Source organism: Urocampus carinirostris, chromosome 3, assembly GCF_059441175.1.
Source record: "Urocampus carinirostris isolate Australia breed hairy pipefish chromosome 3, RoL_Ucar_1.0, whole genome shotgun sequence".
Classification (NCBI taxonomy): domain Eukaryota; kingdom Metazoa; phylum Chordata; class Actinopteri; order Syngnathiformes; family Syngnathidae; genus Urocampus; species Urocampus carinirostris.
The window spans coordinates 44,374,697-44,396,282 of record NC_142351.1 but is presented as its reverse complement, the minus strand read 5'-3'; the positions used below and the strand labels follow the sequence as shown (position 1 = coordinate 44,396,282).

At 40.6% G+C, this 21,586-nt stretch overlaps 1 protein-coding gene and 1 pseudogene across 1 annotated transcript; one reads left to right on the top strand and one right to left on the bottom strand.

The window, feature by feature from the left end:
- Window positions 1–1,072: 1,072 nt before the first annotated feature.
- On the bottom strand, window positions 1,073–18,361 carry pgd (phosphogluconate dehydrogenase). The gene is made up of 13 exons (XM_088332021.1): window positions 18,215–18,361; window positions 17,837–17,912; window positions 15,420–15,599; window positions 15,278–15,343; window positions 15,098–15,216; window positions 12,832–12,901; window positions 12,624–12,758; window positions 12,363–12,552; window positions 10,088–10,218; window positions 8,702–8,835; window positions 8,540–8,639; window positions 5,852–5,974; window positions 1,073–1,395 (listed from the first exon to the last, which is right to left on the bottom strand). The coding sequence occupies exons 1-13, from the start codon at window positions 18,355–18,357 to the stop codon at window positions 1,276–1,278; spliced, it is 1,587 nt and encodes a 528-aa protein (XP_088188147.1). The 5' UTR covers window positions 18,358–18,361; the 3' UTR covers window positions 1,073–1,275.
- A 1,820-nt stretch (window positions 18,362–20,181) lies between these two features.
- LOC148369810 (U2 spliceosomal RNA) lies at window positions 20,182–20,305 on the top strand (annotated as a pseudogene).
- The last annotated feature ends 1,281 nt before the right edge of the window (window positions 20,306–21,586 follow it).

The window sequence follows — 21,586 nt, the reverse complement described above, 5'->3', positions numbered from 1 at the left end:
TATCCATGGACAAAATCAATAAAATGTATGAAAAACTATACATACCTGTCAACCTCCACGGCTCCATGCCTGTACAAACTGTCGTATTTTTCTATACAAAATAATCGTACTTTTTTTTTTTTTTTCGGAATGGTGCATGATTGGAAATCCCCAGGCGGCAGACGCATGCGATTGATAAATTGGCGTTTTACCGTACGGATTTCCTTGTTGATAAGTATGGGCAATAGAAAAATCAGGCAAAATCAAACTTTGCTTAATAAAGCTTTTTGTACTACGTAATTTAACAACCTGTAGCATGATTTCTGTACTTTGGTCTCAGAAATGAATGCATCTCATGGGTGATCACACTGTTTCTCAGCTTTGAGCGGACTCTCATAAGGAATGTTGAAGCCCCGAATGTGTTCAACTTAATCTCTAAAATTTTTCAATCGCAACGGTTTTGTGTGTCCGTGCTGTTAGAAAGTCGCACAACCTTTAAAATATGCATGTCAAACGTCCATTGGATTTTATCCGACTCTCCATGAATGAGTATGCCAGCGGATCTCAATCTCATTTTTATCAAAATTTTAATAAATGCGAGTTGCTTTCCCTGGCCGCTAGGGGGTAGTGTTGCGTTTGTGTAGCGCTTGAGTTCTTCCAGGGGTATAAATGCATTCACTCAATTGTTAAACTGGCAACTCTTTTTAGAAGCAAATATTAATACAAATAATGAAGGGCTGGTAGGTTATTAGTGTAGGCTTAATGATAATACACAATACTGAAAAACGGCTAACAATTTTGAGTTGACTTACTGGCCCACACGAGAAAGTCAAGATTCGGCCCCAGAGCCAAAGTGACTTTGACATCCTTGCTGCAAAACTTCTGACCGTTTCCACTTTTAATTTAACTGTGCTGGTATAAAAATGAAATCTGCGGAAACTGGGATGTTGATCAGTAGCAGCATTTTCTTTCAATGTTTGAAGTTACAAAATACGGTGTCACGTCTGTTTCACGTCAATGTTTACAAATGTCCGACCCCAGTACGTGCACACAAACACTTGTGAATCCTGTAAGTCAAGAGCGTACAAGCTAATTAGAAAGGGATTGAAATCTTTATTTAGCCTCTCTCTAGCCATACAAAGCAACCGTTGAGCTTTAAACCGCGGCAGGCCCTGGCCTGAGTGCGACAAGACAAATTCAACAATTCTACTTTAGTAGGGACAAGTCACAACGCTGCAGTTGGGATGTGTAACGTGTCCTCTTATGCAGTGATTGCGTCTGAAGTGTTTCTGCTGGCTACGCGTTGTAGGAAGAAGACGAGACGTTTCCTCCGTGGCCCGTCCAGTTGGTGTGGATGAAGCGGCCGGGTTGGGACAGCAGCTCGTAAGTGTGAGCTCCGAAGTAATCTCTCTGAGCCTGAACACAACAACACAACGGTAATGACATGGCCGACGCCAACGGCTCCAGAGCACCTGCTTTGCGATTTCCATTGACCCTTTGCACGTGACGTCTCTGGCAGACGGCAAGAAGCAGTTGAACGCAGGGCAGTTGAATTGAAAAATACCAAAAACCCCGACAGAAGAACACAACCGCCACCTTTTACCATTTACATTGGCAAGCTGTCTGATTTGCAGTAGGAACGAGTCACGTCAAAGACTCAATATAATAGGTTAGTTGGTGGTAACTAGCTTTGTTAGCATCTTACAGTTGCTCTTTCTTACTACGTGTAAGAGCTGCATTCATTGTGATTACCCAGGGATTCAAAACGGCAATCTTCTGAATATCACAAAGATTGAAAACTGATATGTGCGCTCGCATGAAGCTCGTTACGTCGAAATGAACTGCCAAATTATCAACGGAAGAGAAAAGTCATTCGGCAAAATAAATATTTTCAACATGCTCAAAAGTGATATCTATACAAGGTGCCAAATGCCCCATGCGTTACTGTTCTATTACATTCCCCAAAATTTTAGATACATAGTCGTTTTAGTAACGTTGGCGCAACGGGGACATTTTACGCCATGGAGGAATTTGTCGGAAAAAAACGTATCGGCTACGAAGAACTGGTAAGCGTCCGGACTTTTAGAAGCATTCAGATCAGACCTGGTGAATGGGGATTCTTCTCTTACAATATAGTGGTACAGATGATGTGGATTGAAGTCAAGCAGACCGGACGATTTGTTTCGATGTGTGAATATGTCGCTCGCTAGGTAGCATTGCTAATGCTATCCTCGATTTCTCTAAATAGCGTTCTTTGTGCTTTCTACATGGTAACCCACCTTCATCCGAAAGCTGGACAATACACCTTTGACTCATCGTTGCCATTGGTGTGCAATAGTATAGCTTTTTTGTTGTTGTGGTGATTGTTTACCACTTACTGGCCTCGTCCACAGTTTACTGTGGGTTACTACCGTCCGTCATGGTGTCGTCACGTGTGTGCAAAGGGTCATTAAGGTGATTTGTCTTTACAGGTACTTGGAGCATAACGGGAGGCTGGATGCCTTGCTTCCCAATCACAGCTCGTAGAAGACCATTCAAATTCTGATACTTGAGAGCAGGGGTCTCAAACGTGCAAGCCGAGTTACTAAAGTTGTTTTTCATACGTTTCAGTACATCTTTCAAATGTTTACATATTATATTTTTGTTCCTTTCATTTTTCGGTCAATGCAAACGTTTCTCACTTTAATGTTTACTCTTTGTGTTGTGGTTGCTTTTTGGGGTTGTTTTTCTAGGAGCACGAAGTAACATGTTGAGAACAGTTCATATTCACTGTTCCAGTCATGTTTACAGTATTTTACGCACTATAAGGCGCACCTAAAAGCCTTTATTTTTTTCAAAAGCTGACCATGCGCCTTATAATACAGTGCGCCTTATTTATGGATCAATATTAATTCGCAAAGTCTTGCAACTAACTTGCCGCCGCCGACTAGATCTTCCCCGAACGCCAAGTATATATGCTGGGATTTATTTACCGGCGTTTCATTGGCTAACCAATGTGTCAATCATCATTTTAATGGATTACTATTGGCTAAAGTTATTCGGAGGTCAAGGGGAGGATCCTTTTTATCATTTACAGGCTGGCATTGGCTTGAACGGCAAAACAAAGCCTGCAATTGGCCAAAAAAGACGCGTCAATCATCAGTTGATTCGATCACTATTGGCTAAAGTTATTCGGAGGGCAAGAGGCGGATCCTTTTTGTCATTTACAGGCTGGCATTGGCTTAAACGGCAAAACAAAGCCTGCAATTGGCCGAAAAAGATGAATGCGTATAGCACGTGGCTGACGGCATACAGAAAGCATTTTTTTACTATTTTGTATTTGTAAGTATTCTATTCTCCTGGATTTACTACCCTCACGGATATAAGAGGACATTGGCTGCACATTATTATGAACACAACGACTTCGGTGAGCTGCATCCGGATTTCTATATTATCCCTGTATCTTGTTTCAGACTGAACTCGATGTTTCTGTGATAAGCGGTGCAGATAATGGATGGAATGGAGTGTCTATTTTTAAATTAAACGCAATTCCAAGTGTTTATTGTCATATATACAGTAAAGTTGCTAGCGAAAAAGAAAATAGAAACTAAGGAATGGATGGCATTTCTTGAATCCCAAGACTTTAACCTTCCGAATGATGGAACGATGCATTTGAGTGACATCGTACGGACACTGCATCCGCACGTGTCTACGACACGTATTTGCTTCTTTGCAAGCTTTGGGAATGTTAAGGGGGTAATAAGTTGGACTGAACTATCTGACTGTTTTGTCCACGTTCCCATTGTAGCGCCTTATAATCCGGTGCGTCTTATGCATGTCAAAAATAGGACCAAAAACTATTTTTTCGGGGTGCGCCCTATAACCTGGTGCGCCTTATAGTGCGGAAAATGCGGTAATTTAAAAAAAAATGATATGGGCAATAGAGCTAAAAAAGATTTTTTTCTAGTCAATTATATGTGGCTTCTTTGTTTGTTTTTCTTATGTACAAAAGTCAATTCCATTGAAGTTGGGAAAAAGTTTAAAATGTCAGTAAAATTAGAATAGAATGACTTGCAAACCTTTTCTAACCCATATTTAAATGAATACACCACAAAGACAAGATTATCCATGTTCAAACTCATAAACTTTATTTCCATAAGCAAATAATGATAAACTTAGAATTTTATAATTGCAACAAGTGCCAAAGTAGTTGGGAAAGGGGCTTCTTCACCATTGTGTTACATCACCTTTCCTTTTAATAACACTCAATAAACGTTTAGGAAGTGAGGAGACTAGTTGTTGAATCGTTGATAGTGGAATCCTTTCCCATTCTTGCTTTATGTACAGCTTCAGCTGTTCAACAGTCCGGGGTCTCCTTTGTCTTATTCTGCGCTTTATAATGCGCCACACATTTTCAATGGGAGACAGGTCAGGACTGCAGGCAGGCCAGTCAAGCACCCGCACCCTCTTACTACGAAGCCACGCTGTCGTGAGACGTGCAGTGTGTGGCTTGGCATTATCCTGCTGGAAGAAGCAAGGGCGCCCATGGTAAAGATTCTGTTTGGATGGCAACATACTTTGTTCCAAAACCTGAATGTACTTTTCTGCATTAATGGTGCCTTCACAGATGTGCAGGTTACCCATTCCTTGGCCACTCATGCACCCCCATACCATCACAGATGCTGGCTTTTGCACTTTGCGTGCATAACAGTCTGGGTGGTTCTGTTCTTCTTTGGACCGGAGGACACGACGTCCACAATTTCCAAACACAATTTGGAAAACTGACTCATCAGACCACAGAACACTTTTCCACTTTGTATCAGTCCATTTTAGATGGGCTCGGGCCCAGAGAACCCTGCGGCGTTTCTGGATGTTGTTGATGAATGGCTTACGCTTTGCAACATAAAGTTTTAACCCACACTTACGGATATAGCGTCGAACTGTATTGACTGACAGTGGTTTTCCAAAGTGTTCCTGAGCCCATGTGGTGATGTCCTTTACACATTGATGTCGGTTCTTAATGCAGTACCGCTTGAGGGCTCGGAGGTCACGGGCATTCAATAATGGTTTACGGCCATGCCGTTTACGCACAGTGATTTCTCCAGATTCCCTGAACCTTTTCACAATATTATGGACTGTAGATGATGATATCCCTAAATTCCTTGCAATTGTACTTTGAGGAATGTTGTTTTTAAACTGTTCAACAATTTGCTCACGCAGTTGTTCACAAAGAGGTGAACCTCGCCCCATCCTTGCATGTGAATGACTTAGCTTGTTCGGGTCTCCCTTTTTTATACCCAGTAACAACTCTCACCTGTTGCTAATTCATCTGTTCACCTGCAAATAGTTGGTTGATTTCCATTCATCCACTTTCTGAGTAGTTATTGACACCTGTCCCAACTATTTTGGCACGTGTTGCTGTCATCAAATTACAGAGTTGATGATTTTCTCCCAAAACAATAAAGTTTATGAGTGAAGACAATAAATATGTTGTCTTTGCTGTGCATTCATTTAAATATGGGTTGAAAAGAATTTGCAATTTACTTGGATCAATTTTTATTTGCAATTAACACACTTTCCCAACTTCATTGGAATTGAGTTTTGTATTATTTTGGGTATTTACTTCTGGTGGATTTTTTTATAATTAAAAATGTCATCTTTTTCATCCGATTTTGTCTTCAAAAAAATGAGGATATTGTGAATATCGTTTTCTTTCTATCAGAGCTTTTCCCGTTAAAAACAAAAACAAACGGATGTGGCCCAGCTTCACCCAGACTCCGCTTTAAAGCCCGCCAGGTTTATTGAGTTTGAGACCCCTGTTTTAGAGTAACTATTCTCGAAATTAGACCCAGAGTTTCTTTTTTTCCTGTTTGTAATCAACGGGCTCTGTTACCTGGAGGAGGTTTGCAGGCAGCATCTCGTGCCTGTAACCGTCGTAGAAGGACAGAGCGGTAGTGAAGCAAGGCATGGGGATGCCGTGCTGAACGCCCGTGCTCACTGCCCGACGCCACGACTCCTAGAAGGAAAAACAAAAGGAAGTATTAACAAGAAGGGAGTAAAATGGAGAAATGAATGTGGACTATAACCGAATTTATTTGACTATAAGCAAAATGATTATTTTAGTTTGCGAAGCTGAATCAATGCAAACATCCCCATAATAAGGATGTAACGACAATTGAGTTTTAGACTACCGTATTTTCCGCACTATAAGGCGCACCGGGTTATAGGGCGCACCCCGAAAAAATAGTTTTTGGTCCTATATTTAGCATACATAAGACGCACCGGATTATAAGGCGCTACAATGGGAACGTCGACAAAACAGTCAAACTTATTACCCTTTTAACATTCCCAAAGCTTGCAAAGAAGCAAATACGTGTCGTAGACATGTGCGGATGTGGTGGCCGTACGATGTCACTCAAACGCATCGTTCCAAATATCATTCAGAAGGTTAAAGTCTTGGGATTCAAGAAATGCCAACCATTCCTTAGTTTCTATTTTCTTTTTAGCTCGCAACTTTACTGTGCATACGACAATAAACACTTGGAATTGAGTTTAATTTAAAAATAGACACTCCATTCCAGCCATTATCTGCACCGCTTATCACAGAAACATCGAGTTCAGTCTGAAACAAGATACAGGGAAAATATATAGCCGGAGTAGCTCACCGAAGTCGTGTTCAATAATAATGTGCAACCATGGTCTTCTTATATCCGTGAGTGTAGTAAATCCAGGTGAGTCAAATATTTACAAATACAATACAGAATAGTAAAATACTGTTTTCTCTATGCCATCAACCCAACTTGCTATTCACATTCATCTTTTTCGGCCAATTGCAGGCTTTGTTTTGCGCCTTTAGCCTATGCGAGCCTGTAAATGACCAAAAGGACCCGCCCCCTTTACTTCCGAATAACTTTAGCCAATAGTGATCGATTCAAATGATGATTGACACATTGGTTAGCCGATGAAACGCCGGTAAATAAATCCCAGCATACACTGCGGACTACTTTGCGTTCGGGGGAAAATCTAGTCGTCGGCTGCTGCATTAGTTGCAAGACTTTGCGACTTAATATTGATCCATAAGTAAGGCGCACTGTATTATAAGGCGCATGGTCAGCTTTTGAAAAAAATAAAGGCTTTTAGGTGCGCCTTATAGTGCGGAAAATACGGTATATGATATATGGGTGAATGGGTTCCTTCCTTAACCACTGGAGTTGTATGTGTTTTGGGCAAGTCTCGCCATCAAATGTTTCCACCCAGTCTCGAACCAGGGACCTCTCGCATGTTAGGTGAGCGTGCTACCACAGCAATACGGATACAATTTATTGAAATCGAAAAAGGATGGTCTTTCACTTAGAACACGTGTTAGTTTAACGTCTGACTCGTGAAACTTGTTAAGCAGTGCTGGAGTTGAGCGGTTCCGTCAGGGTTTTTATTACAGAATATTCCAAGCAGAAGTGAGATACAGTACAAGGCTGTATGATCTAAAGGGGTGATCACAAGGTCAGGAATATGCTTGAATTTTGAGTGAAATGCTTGAAATTTTTGCCATTGCCAAGATTTTTGGCAGTCTGACTATAGGCCACGCAATAAATGAAGAAAAAAACTGCATGAAACTGACGCCAACACAGCAGCTCTTGGCTTGTAATTATGACGAAGCATCACCGCCCCTACTAGTTGCGGCCAAAAGGACAGCTCCATTCAGAAAACCAGCTTTTTAGGCTCAGCTCACTGAAATGAGGCATCTAAATGACTCCTCAGTTATTTGTTCTTTTTTAAATGATAGATTATTATTAATAAAAAACATCATGCACTAAATTATTTTGTAGTTTTAAATGTTTCGCAGGGGATCCCTGAAAACACATGAAATAGTCACAGATCTACAAAAAAATTGTAAAATACTAAACAGTTTTAGACGTTTTAAAGTCGAACAGCAACACAAAATCTCTGAAAATGCAAAACAATATAATATAATTTAGAAATATTAACTCTTCAGTGCTATAAATAAATGATCAAATGCAAACAAACTATTTACAATTCTACTTCAACCAATTTGTCAATTAAAATAAGTAAAACAAAAAGCAAAAAATCAGCAGTCAAAAGGAAAGATTGAATGCACTCTGCTTTGCAGCTATCAAAACATTAAAATGAGGCGAAATTTGGATTTCTTTGACCACTAGGTTCAAAGGGGCACCATTTCCTGTGTTGTGTCTTAGGCAAGTAGAGCCTGATGGCGCCCATCCCTTTCCAGGCCAACACTTGTTTCCACCCGGTCTCCGAAGGGGGACCTTTTGCGTGTAAGGGTGGCCAATAAATTAAACGAGGATATACATGTTACTGACAACATGTCGAACTTCTTTCTACTTCAACTCGAATCAACGTGAGGGAACGGTTGCTTAAGGGATGGAAATAATGAGCACATTTCCTTTGACAACATTATCCCCAATTAAGTGATCACTCAACCGGTCGAATCCGTTGTGATTTCAAAAGACCGCAACAAAAATTCCGGTGTTGCTCCACATTCAAAGAGGAAATTGCTGTCCCTTTGTTACCATGGCGATTGCATCGTAGCGCTTCCTCATACCTGACAATTCTGCACCGCGTCACTGAAGAAAGAGTCCAACAGCAAACTCTGCAGTTCTGCGTCCCTGTCGAACGCCTCTTTGATTTTGCCGAGGAACACGCTGACGGGAAGAAAACAAGTTCTGGCGACCTCTCACAGTAAAATGTTAAGGGCTTGACGTACCTGCGAATGATGCAGCCTCCTCTCCACATCAGAGCGATGGCGCCGTAATTGAGCGACCAGCCGAACTCTTTGGCGGCCTGGCGAAGCAGCATGAAGCCTTGCGCGTAGGAGATGATCTTGGAGGCGTACAGCGCCTGCCAACGTCAGATTTGGTTCATACAGTCATACCTTTATATAAGAGCACCTCTAAACGCGAGAATTATTCACGTCAAAAATCTTGCTTGACGTTCGACTGAAACGTCAAGTTACAAGCATTCACAGAGGCTACCACTAGGCCCCAGTTTGCGCATACGTGTCCCACCATCACACGCCTGATCCCCCGCTCTTGCTTATATGAACCCGCAAGTTTTTTTTTAATCATCTTGCATCTCCTTCGTGTGATCGTAGCCATGAGTTCCGGGAAAAAAATGAGGATGATGTCAATTGAAATGAAGCAGGAAATAATAGACAATCATGAGCGTGGTGTTGGTGTGACCAAGAAGTACAATCGGTCAACAACGCCTGTTTGTACTCTGTTGAAGCAGAAAAATGTCACCAAGACTATAAAAGCGACGAGGGGCATGACTGTTCTTACAAAATTGCAAACCACTATTCTTGACGAGATGGAGACTTTTGTTATTGTAAATACGCAAAAAGGAGCTCGTGGGAGATACAGTCACAGAGAGCAAAAGTTGCTGTCTACAAGAACCTACAACCCGAAGCAGCAGCGGGTACCATCGGAATGGATTTCAATTTCCGCCATGGCTGTTTTGAGAAATTCAGAAAGACGATTGGCTCCGACTGGTCTGGAGCAGTGAGTGCAGGTTACAAAGCCGCGAAGATTAATTTGCAGCGCTTTGCTTCGTTAAAATGAAGGAACAATAATAAATATTATACTAAAAAATAGGCGTACATTACTTTAAAGTTACAGTAACTTGAATTGTACATGAAGAATAAGTGCTTACATGCGTTCATCCCCCACTATCCTGCACCACGCATACACCTGTTACATTATTAACTGCCGACTCCCTCCATGTTAAGTACTCATAATACACTCACATTATGTTTCATTAATATCTTATTTTTTATTTTTATGTTTAATTATTATTTGAATGTGTTTTGAGTGATCAGGAAGGTGTGTTTTATGGCTATTTAGGGTTAACTTGGATGCTTCTGGACAACTGGAACTAATCAATTAGTTTTCAATTATTTTCTATCGGGAAAATGTGCCTGTTACAAAAGCAATCGGAGACACAAGCACGATCTTGGGACGAATTAAGCTCGTATGTAGAGGTACCACTATGACATACCCGTTTAATATAGAAAACATCAGAAATCAAGAAAAAAAACTTGCTTCGATTTGGGTTTTGCATGGGTCACCAGGACAGTATTTGCATGTCGTGCTACCTTCCTAATGTCCTCCAGGAAGGTGGCCTTATCCCCACTGAACTTGATCCCCGCCGGCCCTGAAAGGCTGCGACTGGCCTCCACTCTTTCGTCTTTCAGGGAGGACAAACAGCGGGCGAAAACGGCCTCACCTGAAGAGACGGAAACGCAAGACAGTCTGGTGTGTACACAATTCGGATCACAAACCAAAAGGAGGAGGAGGAGCCAGGGAGAGGATCTTATTTCCATTTCCTGTCAACTTACAAAACAGGTTATGGAGGAAGCAAGATGTGGATGAGGAAAGTGTACCGACACTTAGATTATTATGTCATTTTCAAATCACTTCGGCTTAACAAAATGCACTTGAATCACTTTAATGCTTTGACAAATTAAGTCATGTTTATTGGTATAACCCTTAATCACAAAGAGTCTCAAAGGGCTGCACAGACCACATATCAATAAACCTCCGTTCCCCCTTGATTTGTCAGCAGGACTTACAAAACTACACAGCAAGCCTAAAAAGATTCGTATCCGATATAATCTCTTGCTTGAAATGTATTATGCTTGTGAAAAGGATTAAATGACGCAATCTGAAATAAAAACAGTCAAGTTTTTTTAAGTCAAGCACTTTGTGTTGCAAAGGAATCAAATTACTTGCACTGTAATGTGTTATTCAGAGCATTTTAGGTGTTGCGTTACTCTGCTACTTATAAAAGTATGGCGTGAATTACAATGTTCTATAACCACCAACTCGTGTACCCCAAATCCACCAGCAAATTCCTTGCAAGGGTGGGTTGTTTACATTTACCTACAGAGTACAACCAAATACAGTAGCGCTAGTAAGACATCGCTAAATTTCTCCTCATTGAGATATTCTCGCTACTGTATATACACTTGCACGCAAGCCGTGCACAACCATACAATGAAATACAAAAATTAGGGGGTGCGTTCATATGCGCATATTTGGTTGTGTTTCAATAAGAGCAAATGGTAGGCACTGGCACTACGTGAGGAGGCAGTGTGGCTTATACAGAAACAAATAAATCAGCAAGGAAAACATCAGTACAGAATGTATAGTAAAAGTATTTTTGCAATACACCATGTCTGGAGAAACAAAAAAACCTCTCTGACAGTAGCCAGAAATGGAGAAGAAAATATTCAAGTGGTTAAAAGCCCAGGGACAAATGGATATGGAGCATCTTGGCTAAATATTTGCTTGCAAGATCGTAAGATTGCACAAGCCAGAAAATATGAAGGTTTTACTGCTTCCACAGATTGGTGTATACGTTATCTTCTATTATCATCTGGCTATTTTTAAGCAGGTTTAGGGGGTTGGCTTCAATGAGGATATATATCGTTTTTGGAACTAAATAGTTACTTGCAGAATAGCACACTACTTTTAGGTGTCATTAATCTGGGGAGTGACGAATTTCTTTATAAATGAAGTAATTAAAAACTGTTTTAGGAACACACTTAACATATTAGTATCTATATCATTTTTAGTTGGAAGCGTCAACTTTTTCTTTTGTGGGCCATGAAGGAAAAGATGTAAAGATACAAGGGGAAACTTCAAGTTTATTTTTGTTTGCTTTATTTCAAAAGCAAATCCCAAATAGTTGCTCTGGAAATCTGGGACACTTGTCATTTTACAGTTTGGATGGTCAAATTGATTATTACAATTGAAAAAAGCAATAGTAGTGTATTCATGTATGGATAACTTATTGAATCCAATTTCAGATTTATTTAATCAAAGTATTTCAAACTTTAATTCACTGCATTATATAAATTCTGACTGGACTCTAAAAAAAATAAACAATAATTGTAATACACCTGATTGATTAAGCTTCAGGCAAAAAGTCAAAGGACTGAGAAATCCTCCTTATGTCACCTGAGCTGAGAAGGAAAAGCCTTCAATCTTCTTAAGGGCAGACACAAATCGAGCATGTTCCTTTGAATTGTCTCCCTGACATCCACTGATAACAGCCAAACTATTTGTTTGCGCAGTGCCACTTGCAAGATAGTTTTGAGGACTTTCATGAAGTCCTTTCGTTTTTTTGCCAAGGCGTGAACATTATCCAGCGTATTGGTTGGAGATTAGTATCATGTTGCTTTCGCTCTCAAGGTTAGTCTAGTGTGATTTTTTTTTTCTTTTCCTCCACAATTGTTGTCACGTTGCGCAGCAGACTTCCCACTTCCTGTTCTGTTTTTTGTGACTGCATGTTGAAACAGGAGTGACTTGCCACATTGGCCAGTGACTCAGCACTCAAACGAACAAGGAAAAGTTGCACTTGCTTACCTATCAGAGTCACGGGAGTGCCGTATTCCAAGGCTGAAATGGCCGTCCACTTCCCTGTGCCTTTCTGGCCCGCGCTGTCACGGATCTTGGGCAACAGATGCTTGCCGTCTGCTTCTCTGTACTTAAGAATGTTGGCCGTGATCTCGATGAGAAACGAGTCCAACTCGGTCTTGTTCCAGTCCTCGAAAGCCTGAAAGAAAAGCGCCGTTCCTGCTCGACCGGTGGGAGAACGAAAAGGTCTCGTTCGCGGCGAAAGCTCACCTTAGCCATTTCGTCGTGATCCATCCCGAGCACGTCCTTCATCAGGTGATACGCTTCGCAGATCAGCTGCATATCACCATACTCAATGCCGTTGTGGACCATTTTGACAAAATGACCCGCTCCCTCATCTCCCACCTGCGCGAGGGCGAAGACAGTCAAATCACGGCTAACAAATGTCACAACCAGAAAGTCAAGTGGTGACACTCACCCAATCACAGCATGGCTCTCCTGTTCCCACTTTAGCAGCAATGCTCTGGAAGATTTCTTTGATGTGAGGCCTTTAAAACAGATGAGGACGAACAAGCAATGTTTAATGTCATTTATATACTAAACTACAAATCCCGGACTACAGATCCCACTTAGTTAAAAGCTCCATGCACCTTCCATTTAAAAACATATCAGCGGGGAAAAGTAACACATTGTACCGCGATTAAGACACTTGTTTGCAGACTGTGTCAGCAGCTGTCAATCTCAATCAACTAGCACAGCAGTCAATAATAATTAAATTGTCATTAACTCTTTCAGTGTCCAACGTTTCTTTCAAATTGAAAGTCCCAGTGCCAGCCAACTTTAGTCATTTGGACTCATTTTTGAAGCCTACAGAAAATGTAGCTCTTTAGCTATATAGGCCTAGGACACAAAAGAACACTAATTATTGCATTAGGAAAAAGTGTGCTTCTGGCTTTTAACATCGTGTAGTAAACAACAGATGAACATCGCTAAGTTTCTTGAAAACACTAGTTTTCCGAGAAAATTTCTGAAAAAAACGTCCTTTAGTGAAAGGATGCATTTAAGCAACACTTACACTTAGGTGCTTTAAAAAATAATAATAATAATAAAATCAACCCCAGATATTTCAAGTGATATGATCACATGATTCAGATCATCATGCCGATCACAGAGGTGCACAAAATGACATCCCTTTCTGTCTTGACAATTAAAAAAAACAGTTTGTCATCTTTTTTTTGAAAAAAATAAAGCTTTGAAGGCTTAACAATATGTAGACATATCTTCGCTTTTGTCACCACACTGCGTGTACTCGGCACATGGGCCGGCGCCTACGCACTGCCATACGGTGTAATATGGTGGATACACGAAAACTAGGCACAAAGTTTTAACAATGATCTGTCAAAGTCACTCCTGCCATGTGAAAGTGATTGATCATACTGACATAACTCCCAGAGGCTAGATACTAACGGAAGACATGCACCAAAGACTTTAGAATAGTTAAAAAAATATATATATTTTTTTTGGCAATCAGGGACAATGCTTCTGAAAATATATGGATACATTATGGCACCGAATGGCAGCACGGCGGCACAGTGGTTAGCGCGTGTGCGTCACAGTTCTGTAGTCATGAGATCAAACCTCTTGTGTGAAGTTTGCATGTTCTCCTGGTACTTGCATAGGTTTCCTCTGGGCACTCCGGTTTCCTCCCACATTCCAAAAACATGCATGTTCGGTTAATTGGCCGGTCCAAATTGTCCCTAGGTGTGAACGAGCAAGCGAATTGTCTGTCCCTGTGTGCCCTGCGACTGACTGGCTGGCAACCAGTTCAGGGTGTCCCCTGCCCACTGCCCGAAGATAGTTGGGATGGGCTCCAGCACCCCCGCGACCCTACTGAGGATAAGCGGTGCAGATAATGGATGGATGGATTATGGCACGGAGTGAGTTCAAATATATGCAGGAAAGCCACAAAAACAGTCTTAAAACAAAACTCAAATGTACTGTACTGACTAAAATTCAGAAGGCCGTCCAATCACAACAACCAGTACACATGCTGAGCCAGGCAACTAATCTTAAACTCTCCCATCCCTCACACACATGACAAAGTGATCGAGAGGAGAGCAAGTATTGCTAAAAGTACATAAAAAATACAAATACATAAATGCTTGTAACCTTACTAACAAGTAGTGTCGCCTGATTACGTATGTTATTGTGGCAACAGATGACTAGCAATCGGGTATATTTTTCCTATCGAGCCGAAAACTGGCGTCATATTAGGCTGGTATCAGTCTGATAAATGTCTGCCCAAAGCTAATTATGAACCACTCTTAGTAACTAATGTTGGTATGTATAACGATTTTTTTAAAGTAGAATTAGAAATACTTTGTCTCCTCGCTTTTACTTTGTCATGTGCGCAAGGAATGGGAGAGTTTAAGATCATTTGCATGACTCAGCATGTGTACAGGCCGTTGGGATTGTACGGGCTTCTAAATTCTGGTCAGTACAGTAAGCTTTGTTTTGAGAATGTTTTTGTCACAGGCCCCTGTCGTATTCATTCCTGGCACCTATTACTCCGTTCTATAAGTTTTTAATAACAATATTTTCTGCTGTAATTACTTCATTACCCACTAATGAAAAGGCTTGAAAGGACACACTATAAATGTGATAACAGCCCAGCATAACCTCGACACGACAAAATGTAGCCAACGGATTTCATGTATTCCACTGGAAGCCTTTTAATGTCTCACCAGGCTTCTGGATGACCTCCCGGCATTAGTGAGGGTCCGTAGCGTGCCCCCTCCTCACCGCCACTGACTCCACTGCCCACGAACAGCAAGTTCTTCTCCTTCAGACTCTTACAGCGCCGCTGTGGGACACAAAAGAAAATTACGTTTCTGAGGCCCAACAAGATTTTTCCTTCCACTTACCGTTGTGTCATTGTATTCAGAGTTGCCACCATCGATGATGATATCTCCAGCCTCAAGGAGGGGAACCTAACAAAGGACGTTTCAAACCGAAACGAATCAAAATATACTTTAGGAGATGCTCAAACGGTGTAGCAAGACCGACCAGCTTGTTAATGAAGTCGTCCACGGCCTGTCCGGCCTTGACCAGCAGAACTATTCTTCTGGGCTTCTTCAGCTTGGACACCATGTCCTCCAGTGACTCTGCACCAATCACCTTAGAGCCCTTTGCTTCGTTTTTCAGGAATTCATGTACTTTGGACACGGTGCGGTTGTAGGCACACACCTGATCAACACACATCAAGATCCATTCATTGCAGGAACCTAAAGTATTAAGTTTCTTTGCAGCATATATGTCAAAGTGGTAAGGTTTTCCTAAGGCCCCTGAGACGATCTTGATTTATTGTCGCATCACACACCAGGAATCAGTACTCCTTTAAGAAAGTGTTTGGGGTTTTTTTGATCATAGAGTTTCACATTTTATTTTCACCCACAAGCAAAGCGAGGGTGGTGATAATCTTTTTGTTTGGGATCAAAGTACCGTATTTTCCGAACTATAGGGGCCGGTCACACAGACATTTGCGGCTGAATCACGGCCAGAAATTTCTGCCTGTGAGGCGGACGCTATTGGACGCTTTGAGATCGCCATACAGACGAGATACAGCAGTGCATATCACGCGGTCGGTAATTCGCGCGCAGGTGGCAGCGCGAAAAAGTTTTGCGCTGCTCAATTCTTCAGAGCGCGGGTACACAGCCTTTCACGAGAGTATCGAGGCTGAACCACGGCCAGAAATTTCTGGCCGTGAAGCAGACGCTGTTGGACGTTTTGAGACCGCCATATAGACGAGATACAGCAGTGCTTTACTCGCGGTCGGAAATTCACACGCGGTTGGCCGCGCGAAAAAGTTTTGAGCTGCTCAAAAGTTTGAGCACGTGTTAAACCGCGTGCCGCACACGTGGTCAACACGAGGTAATGACGCGGAACGACGTGCTCTGGCCGCGGCCAGGGCGTGGTTACACATGGGTAGGACGGGAAATTTCAGCGGGTAATCGTGGATGGAGCATGGTAATAGCATGTTCTGCGCCTGTATCGCGGTGTTATTACGTGAAATTAGCGTGTTACGCGTGTGACAGTCAAACGCCTTTCTCCGCGTATATACAGCGCGATTTGCCGAGCACACGTCAGTTGTGCTCGAGACGTCAAGGGGGTGAACATGGATCCCTGTCAGCGTAGTGACCTCGTCTTAATCCATTTTTATTTCTTGACATTTCTTGTCAAGATAATAAAATAAAAATGATGCCATAGCTTGAAATCTTGATCTTCATGGGACTGTGTCTTGAGCGGTTATGATTTCTACAGCCCGGTGTTATCCGAGAAATGCATCCCTGCCGAGATTTGCATCCCCTCGCTACTACAACCACTATTACCTCGTTTTATCTCACTTTTAGGGAATGTAATGACGAACATATAACCAAAACCACTTCGTCTTGCATTTGTTGGGAATGTAATACAGCTTAAACCATTCCGTCTTTGTTTTTGTTGTGAACGTAATCGAACGGTAAATCCTCCCCCCCTCGCGTGAACGTGCATTCTGCTGCGCTTCCAACAAAAGCGATCGTATTTTATATAAAATGCTTATTAAAACAATAAAGCGAGCTAATTATAACAATTGGGAGATCCTAGTCTATATAACGCGTTTATTTAAACAATAAAGTGTGATCGTATTATACAAAATGCGTTTGTTAACGCGGATGAAAAAGTCACCAACGTCAATGCACGCTTACAACAAAAAAAAGTTTTGCATGCACCTGTCCACTTGGGCGCAACCCAAAGGAAGCAATGATGCTTCATAAGACAATGCCATACAAACTAATGCCAGCTGGTGTTAATAACGAGGGAAGTCAACGGCAAATCGAAGCCACCATAGAGCAGTGTCGACATCATTTTAAGGCAGACTTGTTGAGAAACATGGCAACAATTTTAGACATTTAATTAAAACACACTTCACCCAAAATTCAAACACTTTTCAGTTCTTGACAACACTATATTAAAATGTAAGCATTTTTAAGGACTTCAAGATTCCATACAAACCCTGCATCTAGTGGTCAACTATTACACATTGCCCCTTTATGCCAGCACAGCCAATTGAATCCATCCCAAGCAATATCTACATGAAGCATGTAAAAGGGACATTGTGTAATATTTAGTGCCTACTGGGAGGTACAAAAAAACTTTCATTTATTATATATATATATATATATATATATATATTACTTTTTTATGAATACAGTACTAGGCAAAAAATATATAAACTATCATACCAATTCTAATAAAAAAAAAACACAAGTGGAGAAATTTGTTTATCTTTTACAGAGTGAATTCCCTACTTTAGTCGCCGCTATGTATGTCTGTTGTGTTGTTGCCTGCTGCAGCACTGGTTTCTGTTCACATTAGATAACAGTGCCATCTAGTGGTCAAATATTAAACATTGGGGCTTTAAGAGAATCTAAATAAGAACTTACGACAAAGCCATGGTCGTTCATGTTCATGATGAGGTTCTGGCCCATGACGGCCAAACCAATGAGTGCGATGTCTGCTCTGCGAGGAGGAAATACATAAATGGTAACACTTATATTTTCATAAACAAAACACATCAAACATGAAAAACAGATATCTTTTAAGTGGTACTCGTCAAAAAATATCCAATCAAAATTGAATGTTTATTGTGTCAATGTAAAAATGTTAAGGAAGTGAATTGCCTAAAATCTTGTCTGAAGTACTCCGACGCAGAAAACACCCACTAAAAACGTCATGGTCCAAAGACAAAATTTAAAGGCAATTCATCAAATAGTCATACAAATATGCGAATGCTAAGCCTTTCCAGAGCGCAATGGACTTACTCTGGCATTACGGCGTGTCGTGATGTTGCGGTGAGAGTTGCAAATGACACACGGTTCTCTTCCTCCTTTTTCCTCTCGCTTAGTTGGCTCCGCCTCACTAATGTGTTAAGCCAATCAAAGACTGTAAACCCGCGGAAGGGCATTTAGACGGTCTGCGTGATTGGTCGACAATGCTGAGGAGAGAGATCCAACTAGTGATTGGTCACTTTGGCCATCACTTATTACGCAAGGCTTACGCTATACCATACGCCATCGACCAATTTAATGATGGGAATTTCGGGTCTTTTTAGAGAAGCGACTTTTTGGGCTCGGCTCGCTGATAAGGACTGGCTCCTTTGGCTCCTAAACGGTTCTTGGGATTTGTTTGCTTTTAATGAGACATTAACAATAATAATGAATCACAATGCAACGAATTCATTCATTTTGAAAATGTTTTATAACATTATCTTATCTATCTAGCCTCAATTGTTTCAATATACGTTGAACTTTTACCCAATTGTAACGTTCAAGCGATGTATAGAGATGATGCCGATCATATTGACCAGTCACGATCGCCTACATGAGGAGAGGCAGAGAGATACAGCGAGAGGCGAAGAGTGGGAGAGTAAAAAGAAGAGAGACAAAAAGAAAGAGAGTGAAAATGAAAGAGAGACAAAGAGAGAGAGAATGAAAATGAGAGAGGGACAACGAGACAGGAAAGGAGAGAGGAAGGGATAAAGAGAGTGAAAATGAGAGAGAGACAAAGAGAAAGAGAGAGTGAAAATAAGAGGCAGGGAGTGAAAAGGAGGGACAAAAAAGAAAGAGAGAGTGAGACAAAGAGAAAGAGAGAAAAAAGAGACTTTAGAGAAAATGGATGGGACAAAAAAGAGAGATAAAGAGTGAAAGAACAAGAGAGAAAGAGAGAAATGACAAAAAGAGAGAAAGCGAGTGCAAAGGAAAGAGAACATGAAAGTGAGGGAGTGAGAGAGAAAGAGAGAAAAGGAGAAAGAGGAAAAAGAGAGAGAAAGAGGACAGAGGGAAAATTGAGTGAAAGAGAAAGTTAGAGAGAACAAGACACAAAGAGAAAAAGAGAAGCAAAAGAGAAAGAAAAAAATAAAGAGAAAGAGGTAGATAGAGATATATTTAAAGGGGACATCCCCTTATCGGTAGGGAGTCGGCTATCTTCGTTCACTTCAAAAGCCGGCTTATAAAGCCGTTTCGTTCGCGAACGACTCATCACTAAAAAGTTGCTAACAGGTGCTGTGATACAAATACAGTGGAAGGGATCTCAAAAGTCGTTTTGTTTTGTTTTAGATACTAGTAAATTAGTACTATACATGTATTTTCTGGAGTAAATCAATACAGTGATACATCAAGAATATCAATGAATACCAACAGAAAACAGCACGGTAATGTTTTGTAACCACTCGTATGTCACTTTTCGCCAATACGACTGGAGTTGGTTATATTTCATTAGTTACTTAATTTCCACAGCGAAAAAAAATAAGTAAGTGTCTGCGAGATAATATCCAATGACTAGCTTTAGTTTAAAGGCACATTTTGTTTTTTCTTATGCACTTGAATGGTCGAAACATCTTCAAACATTCCTCATTTTAGCGCTTGAGATAAGTGTTAAAGTTCTAGAAAATAGGCCATTTTCAAGGTTATGCAATGTCTTATGTTTGTCCACGTCAGAAAATAAATTACTGAGAGGGAATTTACTTTGAAAACGACTAGTTTTATTTTGAAAACAGAAAAGTCTGAGATTGTGCATTATTGGCGTTTTTTGGTTTCATTTGATTTATTATTTAATCAACACAAGCTGATATTCATGGTAAGTTTTGAGATCAGGAAATGTTGTAAGTATCATACTTGTGGCCTGTGGTTAATGGCTATCCAGATAAATGTGACTTGACTTGATATACACGGCTAAGAGTATCGGCAAATGTCGAATATGAACATTTAAATGCTGTGGCATGTGACTGTTAAATTCTGAATTTGTCGGTATGTGTCAGTTTGATTTTTGCAATCCGGAGATGGAATAAGAGCTTGCTCTGTCCACTCCACGCATCGGCCCGGTATTGCAGTACCTCCGGGGACGGTGCAATACGCATTGATTGCTTCTTGGTCCTGTGGCTAGGACCTTGACTCGGCCTCTTGGCTGAGAGCAAGTGTCTCGGCCCCTTGGCTTTGTAGCGTATTATGATTTGACCGATAACAGATAATGGATAATTGATAAAGAATATAGAGCAATAAACCTTACTAAATCCCCCCCCCACCTCAGTGAATTTTCAGTTGTCAAATCTTGCAGCTCCTTTACGGACAAAAATCTAACGTGACTACCGGTTGAATTTAATCTCTTGGAGATAACTTTATACTATACAGTAGTAATCGGCAAGACAATTACAGGGCCACACAAAAAGTGAAAAAAAGTCGCCTTTTTTTGCTTAAACCGTCTTTCTAAAATAAAAAAAGTGTGAAGAATGGTGTTTTTTTTTAGTATTATATTACCTTCATAGAGCGATAATTGATCATCGCCGACCACATTTGCTCTCCCTTAGATGCGACAGGAAGATAACATGCATTGCGGCGGTGAGAGCGCCCTATACGAGGGATGTTAATGACCTAGGAAAAGGCATTAGGTTTCATCCCATTTTCAGACTCTTTGTACTTTCAGTGACACGTTGTACGGCGTTGTAATGGGAAATAATTCAGCCAAAACAACAGTGTAGAAAATCAGAATCTCCTCTATTATTATTACGTTGCTACAATTGTACTCCAGTTGTCGAAATATACAAATGTAAAATAAAATCAGTGTTTGGCACGCTCCTTTCAAAAAAGTAATTATAGTTACTACTTCTTCAAAAAGGTAACTGAGTTAGTAACTGAATAACTCTATAGTAAAAGTAGTGGTTACCAGGGAAAGTAACAATTTATGTTACTTTAAAAATAAGTTGTTGTTGTAAGTCAAAAAATTGGAAATTCTTTGAGCAGTATTTGAGTCAGTTCAATAGAGAACAGACGGGTAGTTGTGTCTTCGTAATATTTATTGCACCTCCCAAGCAACAGATTTATCCTACACATTAAGTGCAAAAAATGTTAAGAGTAAACAATATAAGAGAATAACAATCAGCAGTAAACAAAATAGTGAGTTTAATAAATTGAGTGGGGAAAAATGGAAAACAAGAAGCAAAAAAAAAATAAATACGATAACAAAAAGAAGAAATAAAAGAAAATAAGGATACGCTTTACATTTTTATATGAGGAACTTATCACTGCTAAACACATAAAATAAAATTAAAATATTTATACCTAAAAGATAAAATACGAAAGAATTTGATGCCTTTTTGCTCAGCACATTTAAAGGCATCAACACAGAATCCCCCCCAAAAT

Bases quoted from the DNA above. Each gene is read 5' to 3' on its own strand.
- pgd (XM_088332021.1), bottom strand. From the start codon at position 18,357: ATGCCCTTCCGCGGGTTTACAGTCTTTGATTGGCTTAACACATTAGTG. The intron at 12,759-12,831 runs GTGAGTGTCACC...GCCCTCGCGCAG, and splicing joins GAGAGCCATGCTGTGATTGG to GTGGGAGATGAGGGAGCGGG. The intron at 8,836-10,087 runs GTAGCACGACAT...TGACGTTGGCAG, and splicing joins TCCTGGAGGACATTAGGAAG to GCGCTGTACGCCTCCAAGAT.